This window comes from Medicago truncatula, chromosome 2 (genome assembly GCF_003473485.1).
Source record: "Medicago truncatula cultivar Jemalong A17 chromosome 2, MtrunA17r5.0-ANR, whole genome shotgun sequence".
Classification (NCBI taxonomy): Eukaryota; Viridiplantae; Streptophyta; class Magnoliopsida; order Fabales; family Fabaceae; genus Medicago; species Medicago truncatula.
The window spans coordinates 38,353,517-38,367,710 of record NC_053043.1 but is presented as its reverse complement, the minus strand read 5'-3'; the positions used below and the strand labels follow the sequence as shown (position 1 = coordinate 38,367,710).

Genomic DNA, 14,194 nt, shown 5'->3' with positions numbered 1-14,194 from the left:
TGTAGTAGTGGATCCGAGAAGTAATACAAGCAAGCCTATCCGCCACAATTTTAGTAACAATTTTGAATTGGAAATTAGAAAGCGCAATAGGATGGTAATCTCCCATAGATTTTGCACCTGGCACTTTCGGAATTAGCACAATCAAATTCGAATTAATATTATTGGGCAGCAAATCACCTTGAAAAAATTCTTGGACGGACTACACCACATCCTTTCCAACAATATCCCAATAAGTTTGATAAAAATGACCAGCAAACCCAACCGGACCGGGTGCTTCATCACCGTTGAGAGCAAAAACCGCATCTTTAATCTCCGTACACAAAGGAAACCGCAACAACATTTGATTATCCACATCTGTCACTAGAGAGGGAATTGTTTCATCAACCAAAGTATTTTGTGTACAATTATTCTCCATGCTGAATATTGCCTGAAAATAAGAGAGAATATGCAATTATATAGTTGTGGGTTTAGTAATAATATTGTCTCCATCCTCTTAAAAAGAAATAGATTTTGTTGCTGCCCGGATTTTAGAAATTCTATGAAAATAAGCAGTGTTACGGTCTCCACTGACAAAGTGTTGGTCTCGAGCCTTTTCTCTCCATAATTGTTCCTGAAAATTTAAAGCTTTAGTAACAAAAGTTGCGCCTCAAGATCTTGCATGTAGAGCTGATCGGAAAAACCTTCAGAATCAATTAATTGCTGAATGCGATTCACTTCATCCAAAGCTAGTTTCACTTGTCTGTTAACATCCCCAAGCACCGTTCTGTTCCAAATCTTAAGAGCATTTTTCAAGTTACGTAATTTAGATTGAAACCGAATCTTACCTTGACCACGAACACCTTTAGACCAGCAGTCCAAACCAATTGACGACAGTCACTATGTGAAGACCAAACCTTAAATTTTTTGAAGGAAGTAGCGTGTCTCACAGAAGAAAAAATAACTGAAAGTAGAAGCGGATGATGGTCAGATTGATGGCCCACCAAGGCTGAACAGGATGAACTTCTCCAAAAATTAATCCAATCTTCGTTGCAAACTGCCCTATCAAGACGAAGTGCAACATTTTCAATACGAAATCTGTCAGGGTAACACTGGGTAAATACACTAGTAATATTAGTAAAATAGAGAGTGGAGTTATCATCAGTTCAATTCATCGGTTTATTGGATCTTGAAATGAAAAATCGAGAACCGATCATACTAGATCGGTTTAGATTGATTCGGTTCGGTTTTGAACCAAACTAGACAATGTCAGATATTTTTTTAGTTTGGACTTTCGATTTAGTCGGTTTTGTCCTTACCGCTCACACCCTAACCGTAACATCAAACTAAAAGTTAGTTATTTTTTAAATTCAAACTTTTAAATATAAAAAAACTTTAAAAGTGTGAGTTTCACAATAGTTGTTTAATTCCTTTATTATTGGATCAAACTATACACTTCAATTGCATAAGAGTGATGTTGCATTATGTGAGTCACTTAAAAAATAGTTATAAAACCAAGTTTCAATTCCTTATAAACTTGCCAACGAAGATGCTGAAATTTTATTTATTTTTTGATAAGCGACTTGAGGAAGTAATTAATTAGTTATTTAGTCAATATTCACAATTGTCAATAATAGAAGAATTCTTTAGAAATAATAATAAAATAATAGTCAAAGGTATAAAATACCAAATTTCTCCAAATTCTCATTCAATACTCAATAAACATGAGTTTGTATAGTTACACATAATAACCAACAACACATTTTTGCAGAGAAATAATAATTTAAACAGATACAGGTCAATTGTGCCAATATAAATTTCACAACATTAAGTGGCTTTTATTTTATTTTTTGATTAGGTTTAATGAATAAGTTGAATGATTGTTTAATCAATCATCAAGCTTGTCCAAACCCAACTCAGTGATAACCTTTCCACATTGAGGATCAACTGTCTCGGTCATGAATCCGAGGGCATTAACAAAACGAACCAAGGAAGGAACACCCATGTTCTTGGTGAGGACAATCATGTCGGATTCGTTGTCCATAATCTTTCTACAGTTTCCCTTTTCATTTACGGCGTTCACCTTGCAAACCTCTTCCTCGTGATCACCTTTACATTCAATGTTGTAGGTACCAGTTTCGTCGGTGGTGCTCTCCTTCACAAATGTCACATTTTTGTCTCCCTTTGTGCACTCTAAAGTCACCTTAACACCTGCACATCATTTAATCAAGATTAGACGGTCGAGAATCTGAGTTTTTTTTTATTTACTAGAATCATACTGTTAACTGGAAAAAGTTGAAATAACGAAGGAAATTCAGAGACAAAAAAAGATTAAATTCATCTCAAATTTCGTCGCTAAATGTTAGAGGTGCTAAATTTGCTGATCAATTTTATCTTTTTTATCTATAATTTCTCACGTTATTTCAAATTTTTTCTAGGAGTAATGATATATTATATATATATATATATATATATATATATATATATATATATATATATCATGATAAATTATGGGCTAGAAAATATTGTTGTTATTACCTGCTAGGGGTTTGCTAAGTCTTGACTCAAATTGGAAGCCGCAAGGATCACAGTAGATTTGGCCAACAACAATGAAAAAATCATCTTTATTTGCTGCTGCATTAGTTGTTGGTACATCATTTGGTGTAACACGAGCAGCCAAGACAGATGAGAAGCAAAAAGCAGAAACAATGAGAGCAACGACAACAAATGACCTTGTCATTTTATTTATTTACTTATTGTTGTTTGCTGATTTATTGTTCTGCTTTTTGATTTCCCCTTGTGATGAAAAACAATGGGATATTACCAAGTCTTATATAGGAGCATGCAAAAATCTTGGTCCAATCGTTTGTGTGTGGTAATTAACTAATTATGGAATTTGTTATATTTGGAATGAGAAAGACTTGCTCATATTTTGAGTTTCAACCATTGGTTTATTTGACTTAACAAATGAATGAGATAAAACTTTGGAGCCTCTATCCAATTTGTATTGCCTATTTGAAAATAAAAATATAATTACTATTATTGTTGTGAATATGATTTATTTTAATTTCTTTTATCTTAATTAGAAAAAAGAAACAAAATGCTTGTTTAGTTAAAAAGTTCAAAATTGGAACCAAGGTTTTACATCTTAAGAGTTTGCCTCAACTCGTTTTGCCTAAGTAAACTCGAGTTGAGAACTCGTACGAGTTTACCTTAAATTAAATTAAAATAAAATATATTATTTACATGACATATATATGTAAACTAATATAATATTAACTTGTGCCCTCAAGGGCACATGTTAAGGAACTCATTATAGAAATATATGTATTAAAAGTCGTGCATTCAACTTCTGAAAAGTCAAACTATTATGTTTTCCAATGTAAATTTGCTCTTTTTAGGTTCTTTAACATGTGCCTTTAGGGCACAAGTTAGCATGACCCTTTGAATAGTTTTATTAACAATTTAGGAACTTGTGAAACTTGATTTTTTTGATGGTTAAGACTTAAGAGTCTTATGAAACATCATGTCCAACTAAATATCAAAATACAAATAAACTTTCAAAATCATAAGTTTCATAAGACTCTTAAGTCTTAACCATCCAAAAAAGCAAGTTTCACAAGTTCCTAAAGTTGTTAATAAAACTATCCAAAAAATAAACTAGTTAATTTCTTCAAAAGATCAATCTTTTTAAAGTTCCATAACATGATTTTACTTTTCTAGCATCACCAGAGATGACTTTTTGGCAATAAACTATATTTTACTTTTCTAGCATCACCATTAACATCTATTCGATAGTTTCAACTAATATCAGTCCTATTACCCATAATATTTTTCCTCCCTCTTCCTCTAAATGAATTGGGCTTTGAAATAAAATGGGTCAAAAAAACGGCAAAATTTTTTCTTAAATTTTTTTTCAACGTAAACTCGGTCGAGTTAACTCGAGTCAAACTCGTCAAACATTCCGATTTTACAAGAAATCCAGTTTACATCAGATTTAACACGATTTTGGTACCAAAAACGTAAACTCAGCGAGTTAACACTCGATTTGTGGAACATTGATTGAAACCTCTTTTTTAGGACTTTAGAATTTCCATTTTTTATTTTTAAAAAGTCTTTTTCCAATGTTTGTGTGATTTTTATTTTATTTTATAATTAACACATTTTAAAAAAATGATTAGACACTGACAATATATAAGTTCAAGTGGTTAGATATTCTGTTATGTATGAAAAAAAATTCAGTTGAAAAGAGAGAATTCACCTTACCCCTCACAAGTTAATCGCAAGACATTAATCACTGCTAAACATTGGTAAAAAAAAAAATCCACAAGACAACTCAATACCTTAACGTTAAAAAAGGGGGGCTAAAATATTCAAACCCTATATTTTTAGTTTTTTTTATAGGGAAAACCATATAATTTAAGCTGATCTGCTCCACACCATCACTTTACATAAGACAATATCCAAATAAAAACATGTGTACACCCTTGTCAGTGAGATTTGTTATTTTATTGTGGACATGATTTATTTTAATTACTATTGCCTATTTGTATTGCCTATTAATCTTCGGAGATTTCTTTAATGAGATAAAACTTCGGAACCTCGTTCAAATTTGTATTGCCTATTTGAAAAAAACAAATATAATTACTATTGTTGCTGTCGACATGATTTATTTTAATGTCTTTTATCTCAATCAGAAGCTCCATTTTTTATTTTTAAAAAGTATTTTTGTAATGTTTGTGTGATTTTTTTTTTTTAAATTAACACATTTAAAAAAAATTATTAGACACTAACAAAACACCAGTTCAAACGATTAGATGTTCTTTTACGTATGAAGAAAATCCAGTTGAAAAGAGAGAATTCACCTTACCTATCACAAGATAATCAACCGCCATTAATCACTGCTAAACATTGACAAAATTTGGTAAAAAATTCCATAAGACAACTCACACCTCACTATTAAAAAAGGCAAACTAAAATTTCCATAAGACTACCCTATTTTTAGTTGCTCTGCTCCACCCCATCACTTTACGTAAGACAATATACAAATAAAAACATATGTACACCCTTGTCTTTGAGATTTTCTTGTTTTATTTTACAAAGATCACATATTTAACAAAATGCAACTTAGGCAACTTGAATCGTTGGTCTACAAAAAATCATAGTTAGTTAGGCAACTTAGGCGACTTAAGTTGTTAGTACTAACTAAAGACTGTTTTTCACAATGTTACTTAGGCAACGCATCACAAGTATTGAACCCTACAGTAATATATCAGTCTGGTTTCTTCGAAGTTTGATAGACTAGTGAAATATTTGTCGTGGTTTGAAATTAAGTTTGAGATTACTCTTTGAAATTAGAAACATCTTAAGTTTGAGGTGGGGTACTAGTAGAACTTGGTAATAAAAAAATGAAAAATAAAAATGTAGATAAAACATAAAAACCGATGGTCTACCAAAAAAATATTTGAAAAACAAGAGCAAACAAAAGTTTGGTGCCTTAAAAAAAAAGAATATGTAGATCTACTAGTATCCATTTTATTGTTTGGCATAAAAGCTACTACCTCATAAACATTGATACCGTTTGGCCAGACTTTTTTTCGGTCTTAAAGTTACTTTAAAACAAAGTTAAAATAAAGCCATTTAAAGAAAAAGTTAAAGCTGTTAGGTTTCATTGTTGGTGTCATTTAAAAAGATAAGAATTTATATTATATGATATTATATTTGTTACATTGTTGGTGTCATTGAAAAAGATATGTTTAGTTTTTTAATAAGAAAAAGATATGCATAGTTTGGTACAATATAAATGTGTAAAATATATATAAGTATAAATATGTACTTGTACTTTTAATTAAAATCAAAATTTTATAAAAATAATTATATACATTACGCAACACTAAAAAATTATACGCATTAGCGTAACAAAAAAACAGACATACAGACATAAAATGTTACTCTAAACGCTAATGTGTGCGTGCGTGTGTGTGATTTTTTTTTTTGACGGGTGTGTGTGTGTGTGTATTTGTGAGGTTGGAGAAAGGGAATAAAAATATTTGGTGTCATTCAATGACAGCATGAATAAAAATATTTTTGAAGTTGTGATAATTAAACGATATTAAAATTAAATATATAAGTGATAAAAAGATAATAAAATTGAATTGATCCTCCTTTAAACAAATTATATGGACCGGTTAAAAAAAATTAAATGGAAGAAAAAACAAATTGAAATATAATATTAAAAAATAAAAGAAAAGGTTATCAACGTGAGTTGAATAGAGACGCTTGTGAAATAAATTACGGAGAAGTAGTTTTTTGAAGTAACATTCAACAACTTTTGGTTAAAGCTCATTCCATTCAATTTTATGCATTCTAAAAAAGTACTTCTTTTCGAAGGTACTTTCTTGATATTGTGTTTGACCTAACTTCTCCTTAAAAATGTAGAGAAGCTGAAAAGAAGCCGGGCTAAACGGTACTGGTTGTGACATTGTGAATCAAAGCTACAAGTTGGAAAGAAGTATTTCATTTAGGGAATTCTTAGGAGCTAACTCCAAAAATTTTGTTAGCCTACTTTTCTAAATATATCTCACCTTAACCTAAGCCATTTTATTGTTAACAAAATAGATTATCAACAGAATAACAAAGAGACTAACAAAAGACGGCTATGGTTTCATAGAATATCAATTGCTTTTCATTACAAAAGGTTATAAGAGAATATATAATAAATCTTAATGGACTCTAACTTACTAATATAAAGACACAATAACTTAAGCTCAATACTTTATTATCTAACATTTACCCTCAAACTTACAATGAGTCAACAAGAAGCATTGTTAGTTTGTCAAACAAAATACGAAAAAACATACTAAATAATATAAAGATCTAACACTACCCCTCAAGCTGAAGCTTACTAAGCTTTAAGCTTGTTACCAATTAACCTAGAAAAATAAACTGAATCAGCTGTTAGCAAACCATTGGAGAGCAGCAACTAAAGTGAGTTATTTTCGTAGAGAGAGCAGCAAGAATCATCATCATCAACCAATCAAAGAGAGAACCATCCAAACAAAAGAACCAGTAGAGAGAAGCAAAAGTGGGAGAAGTGCAATCAGAAGAATCAAAAGGGGAGAGAAATGCAATCAATCAGAAGAACTAAAATGAGGGAGAAGTGCAATACAATCAGAAGAACCAAAAGGGGGAGAAGTGCAATGCAATCAGAAGGACCAAAAATGGGAGAAGTGCAATGCAATCAGAAGAACCAAAAGGGAATCAAAGTGTGAGAACTCGACTCACCAAACAACTAATCGACTCACCAAACAACCAAATTGTGAGCACTTGACCCACCAAAAAAATAACCAAATTGTGAGCACTTGACCCACCAAACAAACAAATTGAACCAAACGAAAGCAAAATCAAACTAAACCAAACTAAACCGAACAAAACCAAATCAAGACAACTTGAAGAACTAAAACGATCCGAAACGAATAGAGACAAGCTGAACCAAAGCTACCAGAGACGAACAACCAATTAATCAAGCACAAACACAAATAAACACACGAACACTCAATAAAATATTGAGACAAGGAGTGCAAAGCTGAACCCAAACACCATATATGCCATAAAAACACCCTAAGACTCAACCAACCTACAAATAGAAAACTAGATTCAAACAAATAAACCAAAACTTCAAACTAATCCGAACACAAAACATTAAGAACAATAAATCAAAGGGACGAATCATTGTACCAACAAAGAGATGATTAACCAAAGAACCCAAACAAAATCAATAGAAATCAAACCGAGAAAACAAAACCAAACGCTAAAGAGAAAAAGGAAGCTTGACGTGTGAGAAGAAAGCCTCACGTGTTCAACTCCAACAATCCACATAAAAAGCAAGAAAACACTTGGATGGAAAAGTTAACCAAACTCACAAATTCCAAAACTCCAACCTCTTGCAATATCAATTACCAGCCACGTGTGTCAGTTGCTTTGCAAATCTTCCTTCAACATGAACTGTTGTGAATTCCGATCTCAAAACCACACCAATACAAAGTAAGATGTGTGGAGCAAAGGAAAGTAGTAACCACTAACAAAGTGGGTGCAAGCAATAATCAACAATAACAACACCTAGATCTAATCTAGGAAACAAAGTGAAAAGCATAAAACACAAGCACAAGATAAAAGGAGAGGGAAGAGGAAAACAAGGACACCAAAGAGATTGTTCACCCAGTTCGGTCCAAACTTGACCTACTCTGGAGGAGAGATTGAACTCTCGAATCCACTATCAATGAGTTCTTACAAAAGAGATACAAAAGAGTTACAAGAAATTAGATTTGACAAGTTCACAAAGAACAACCCTAATTTCTACCCTTTTCCAATCTCACCAAGACACTCAATGATTTTCACTCACCAAGGTGTTTACCATGTTTCCAAACCCAAGAGAAGCTCTAATCAAAGACTCTAAACCCTAGAGTTACTCCCTTTGATTTCCCAAGTTTCTCTCTCTTCCATCTCCCTTCAAAATCTGCACAAGAACACTTAAATACTAGCCCTCCACTGATAAAATCGTGTCACGATTTCCAGGTCGTGTCACGATTGGAGCGTACGTCCCAAGGTACGACCAGTCCTTATCATGGAAACTTAACGAGCAAGTTTTCAAATCGTGTCACGATTCCTCAAGATCGTGTCAAGATTTGGCACCCTGCAAACCAGCTCACGGCATCACAAAATCGTGTCACGATGCCAAATTCGTGTCACGATTTCTCTGTTCTTCCAGACCACAAATTTGAAGCCAAATCTCAACATGAACAATCCGAATGGCAAATAATTCTAAAAAACTATCAATGATTCCGCAAACCCAAATAGAAACGGCAGATAACCAAATCACGATTAATATAATCAATACAAACCAAACACAATCCCAAACTTTTTGGGAATTCGATAACGGAAACGACGAGTAGTTCAAGGCGGATCGAAATAAGCTCTCGATATCATGTTAACAAAATAGATAATCAACAGAATAACAAATAGACTAACAAAAGACGGTCAGTGTTTCATAGAACTAGATATATAAGAATAAAGTATATCAAATAAAATAGTTGATGTTAAGTTATATAATTCAATTAAATAAAGTACATGATTTAAAACATAAATTATGAAATAACTTTTGAATCCACATGTCTATTAAAAACCACGAAATAACTGAATAGATTTAGAATATTGAAATGAGAAACCTACAAACAAAAATAAATCATATTTTTATATGATTAACATCTTTAAACAAAGCATATTGAATTAAAGGTGTCTCAAGCCTTAATAGAGTTGTGGTGGTGTTGTTGGTTTGAAATCTTAAAGTGCCTATTTTAATGGGCTAGTTTACCTTCTTAAAAAAAACTTCAAATGAATTTTATTGAGTATATAGCAAGAAGAGTAAATAGTTTTTTTTTTTAATTTTTGGTTAAGTAGCCACTAGGCTAGAATTTATTTTTTTCAAGGTGAATAAGTGGGGTGTCCGAGGTTCGAACCCCGATCCCTACATATAATAATGCATGTTTCTGTCAACTGAGCTACGCTCACGGGATAGAAGAGTAAATAGTTAAAAAAATAATAATTTAACAGAGCAATAAAAAACTAATTATAAAATTGTCACCTTTGTAAATAAATAACAGGGTATTCATGCTTTTAGAAAAAGTGAACTCGTTCAGTATTATAGTTTATCAAATGAATAAAAAAATATCACATTTTAAGCATTCGATGAGTTCACTTTTTCTAAATCTAAAAGCATGAATAGTATTAAAGTTATGTCAAGATTGCATAACGTCCAATTTGATCTCCAAAATCACCCTAAAAAAAATAACAAACAGAAAATAGCAAATATGTTTGGCAAGCACACTGCACCCCAAAAAAATAACAAACAGAAACATCACAAACGTTAATAAAATAGAAACAGTACAAACATTGAAAAATAGAATGCAAATAATTAAGAATAGGTATATTTCACAGCAAACACATACAACATCAATGTCATATTCAACGATATATGATCTGTATTTCATTCTCAGCTTGTTGATTACTTTGTCAAGATCGGAAACAGGGTTTTTCACCAACGGACCTACAAAAGATTGAAAGGGATTGAAAGAATGATTTCGAGTCAGGCAGTGGTATGACAACAAAGTCTCAATGTTTCTGGAACCCATGTTGATTAAAAAATTTTGGTTTAAAAGAAAGGTATGGGTATTGAAAAGAGATTTCGGTTTAGGAGAAAGGATTAAATTAGGGTGTAGGATTAAGAGATTTGGGTTTTGATAAGTGTTAATTGTAGAAGTTGTTTAAGATCAAGGAGAAAGAGTAGGAATAAGTTGTTTAAGATCAAGGAGAAAGAGTAGGAAGGTGATAAGGGTTAAACAGAAAATATGGCAACAGAAAATATGGAAATCAATTAGATAAGTTTTAGGAGGAGGGAAATTAGGAGATCATGGTTAGGGTTTGGAGGAGGGGAATTAGGAAATATGATTAGGTTTTGAAGGAGGGAAAAGTGGTTACAATTTTAGGTTAAAATATTAAAATATGGAAATCAATTAGATAGGTTTTAGGAGGATGGAAATTAGGAAATCATGGTTAGGGTTTGGAGGAGGGGAATTAGGAAATATAGTTAGGTTTTGAAGGAGGGAAAAGGGGTTACAATTTTAGGTTAACATATTAAAATATTAAATTAAAATAATAAAATATGGAAATCAATTACATAAGTTTTAGGAGGAGGGAAATTAGGAAATCATGGTTAAGGTTTGGAGGAGGGGAATTAGAAAATATTTTAGGTTAAAATATTAAAATATGGAAATCAATTAGATAGGTTTTAGGAGGAGGGAAATTAGAAAATCATGGTTAGGGTTTGGAGGAGAGGAATCAGGAAATGTAGTTAGGTTTTAAAGGAGGGAAAAGTGATTACAATTTTAGGTTAACATACTAAAGGTTATAAGAGAAAAACTAGATAGCCGACCCGTGCGCCGCACGGGTCTTATAAGCTGTACTATTTGATATACTATAGCATGGAATCTAAATTGAATGTTGAAAAATTAGATTAAATTATAGTATAAACCATATTACATAATACATTACTAATTGTTTGAGATAGTCATATCCTGACATTTCGAAATACTATTTCGTAGACTACGTTAGAGGTCTCATCTTCTTCATAGATTACGTTAGAGGTCTCATCTGTATCTTTGCCGTCTTTGTTAATATCTTCAATCATTCTCTGAATGTAACTGTGGAAACAGCCACATACAATTGCCCAAGCTGTACTATTTCAAGTATGATTCAATCTATTTATGCAATGTGTTTTCATAACTTAATAACCCTTTTTATCAATAAAAAACTATAAGCACATCAATAACTATGTCAACTATGCTCTCAAAAAAAAAAAAAAAACTATGTCAACTATGTCATATATATGAAGTATGGCTGATACGTGGAAAATTTGTTGTATAAATTCAATGTGAAAAATTGTATTTCGACGTAACCTCAGAAAAGATAAATTTATCGTATATAGTTTGTAACAAAAATATATTAAAATATTTCAGCATAATTATAGTTTACAGAAGTGTTCAACGCTAATAAGTTGATCACATAACCAAATTACACCTTTACAATGTGCCAAACAAAAGAGAGATATAACACCAAAACCACTCAAAACTTGATCAAAACACATATTCTTATGCTTAAGTTGAAAGAAACTTGATCACCTAAACTTCGTAAACAAAACAAACAGAGGTAATTGCTGCCTAAAAGAAGCATGAGATGCATAATTATAAGACACCTCTCACAAAATACAGCAACAGTCCAAACAAATTTGCTGAGCAGAAAAATAGCCTGAAATGGATAGTTTGCAATTCACATCTCTACTGATGGATACATCAACTCCCCACTCAAAATACAGCAGCCAAAATCCGAAAACAATATGCATATCTCAACACTGCTAAAACTGGAACACACCACTCAGACTGAGGTACTTCAACTCAATGACAGGCTAACTCAAGGCAAAAAGACCGCACATAATCAAATGAGATGCATCCAACAGGAACCGAAGCATTGTCTACAGATCAAGAACTCAACCAAAAAGTATAGAATCCAATCCGAAATTAATTGATAAGTGAAGACCATTACTATGTGATTTGCCAATCGTAAATAAACTCCAAATCTTGTGTGATTGGCAAAATAAGTCTTTAAAAAAATAACTCACAAACCCACATTACCTCACCTGCACTTTTCAGAAACCTCACACAAAGAATAAGATTCAATGAAAAAAGAGAGTAAGCAATGATAGAAAAATACAAATGAAGTGTAGAGAGATTAGGAAAAATACCAATTGTCTGATCTGCCTCAAACAAAGCACATGTATATAGAGGAGAAAGATAGATCTGCATTATAAAATGTATTAGTTACACATTCCCATGATAGGTGGTTGTGTGAGGTAAGTTTTCATGCTATAAGATATGGAAGATGAAGTTAAGAAGCAAGCATTGAGCCCATCAAACTTGAAAGTGTAAACGATGTTAGTCTGAAGCATGCTCAGAATAAGTTTAGATAATAATTAAACAATAAAAGTAGAATATTTGGTTGATAAAGTTATAAAGCAACAGGTTTTTATCCCCCATTCTCATTTCCCTCTCTGTAAACTTTTATCCTTCCATCAATGAGCCTATCAATATTATCAATTTACGGAAATATTAAAAGAAAACCCAATTGACAAATAAACGTAAAGCATTGATATGCCAATTTCGATACTTGGACCTCATACTCTCATAAAGATGCATACACACTGCACCATTGTTAGCAACACAATGGGGGATAAAAGTTTACCCAATCTGAAATTCTCCAGCTATCCCGCTTGATGCAACTGTCAAAACTATTTCACCTATTCACCATTCCACATATTCACCACCAACAAAAACTCTCACGATACCCCCACCATCTTCGCCCCAGTTCGACATATATTTTGGTCAATCATCATTCAATCTACTTCTCTTCCTCTTCATTATGTTATCGCCACCGTTATCTCAAGTTTCCGGCGATTAGAGCGAGAGAGATAGATAGAGAGATGAAGTGAAAAGGAGAGAGATGAGATGAAGAATGATTTTGAGAGAAAAGCATCAATTGTTGTTCTGAGGTAGATGAAGAAGAGAATAACATTTGCGTATTTTGAGATATGTTCTCATACAGTGTAGCCTATTACTGTTTTTGGAAAACCTGTTTTTGAGTGGCTCGAGACACACACCGGAAGGCGGAAAGTTCAATGTGGGTGGGTTTTTACAACCAGCAAGGGAATATTTGAATTTCAAATTGCACATGCTTTAGGAGGGAAAAATTAAGGTGTTAGGGATTAGCATTAGCATTAATTGCATGGAATTAGAGGGAAAAATTAGATTAAAGTGTTGTTAGACCTAATAAGCATTTAGAATAAGGGAGGGATACTAGACTTTTGACCCGTGCATCGCACGGGTCCTATCAACCGTATAGAGACCAATAAATTATAAAAAAAATGTTAAGAACACTCTTTTTTTAACACTTTATCTAACATTCATTTTCCCATAAAATAAAATCATGTAAGTCTCACTACTTTGAGTGTGATCTATTTCTAAAGTGTGATACTATATGGATGAATTTCATTCAATAAAATAGTGGGTGTTAAAATGAGTGTTGTGTCAGAGTAAGTGTTAAATAGAGAGTTTCCATAACACTCTTCTATAATTTCATTGATGTTAAATAGGTGATAGAAACAAATTTATATTACCATTGAAAATAATACGATAACCACTAATAATTTGTGGGAATCAATTGTTGACAACATTAGTAGTCATTAATTATGAAAAATTTCTCTAAGACCTAGCTAAAATTACGTCTAAAAAACTGAATAGATATACAATATGAAGGCCTGCATTTGGTTCTTACCAAAACTTTCTCATTTGGGACGTGTACGTTAACGAATAAAAGTAATTGTTAAAAACACTACTCTTCAAATTATAGGCATATACTCCTTAAAAGTACAATTTTAAAGAAAAAGTTATATAACAAAGAAAGAGACAGCTATTTTATTAAAAGAACATAATCTCAATTATGTAAATCTAACTAATTTACCCATGAAAACTCTATTTAATCAATCATTTTAAAAAATAAAATCAGAACAAAGAACTGTCTGTCCAATGCACAGAACAATTATATTTTTGCAGTA

The 14,194-nt window shown here is 32.1% G+C and overlaps 1 protein-coding gene and 1 long non-coding RNA gene across 2 annotated transcripts; both read right to left on the bottom strand.

Moving 5' to 3' along the window:
- Positions 1 to 1,662: 1,662 nt before the first annotated feature.
- On the bottom strand, positions 1,663 to 2,780 carry LOC25487241 (pollen-specific protein-like At4g18596). The gene is made up of 2 exons (XM_013609123.3): positions 2,515 to 2,780; positions 1,663 to 2,187 (listed from the first exon to the last, which is right to left on the bottom strand). The coding sequence occupies exons 1-2, from the start codon at positions 2,714 to 2,716 to the stop codon at positions 1,865 to 1,867; spliced, it is 525 nt and encodes a 174-aa protein (XP_013464577.1). The 5' UTR covers positions 2,717 to 2,780; the 3' UTR covers positions 1,663 to 1,864.
- Positions 2,781 to 11,512: 8,732 nt separating this feature from the next.
- Positions 11,513 to 12,885, bottom strand: LOC120578084 (uncharacterized). The gene is made up of 2 exons (XR_005644018.1): positions 12,826 to 12,885; positions 11,513 to 12,383 (listed from the first exon to the last, which is right to left on the bottom strand). It is a non-coding gene; the product is annotated as an uncharacterized lncRNA (long non-coding RNA).
- Between the last annotated feature and the right edge of the window lie 1,309 nt (positions 12,886 to 14,194).

Coding starts and splice junctions, on each gene's coding strand:
- LOC25487241 (XM_013609123.3), bottom strand. CDS start 2,716: ATGACAAGGTCATTTGTTGTCGTTGCTCTCATTGTTTCTGCTTTTTGC. Junction 2,188..2,514: donor ACTTAGCAAACCCCTAGCAG/GTAATAACAACA, acceptor AATGATGTGCAG/GTGTTAAGGTGACTTTAGAG.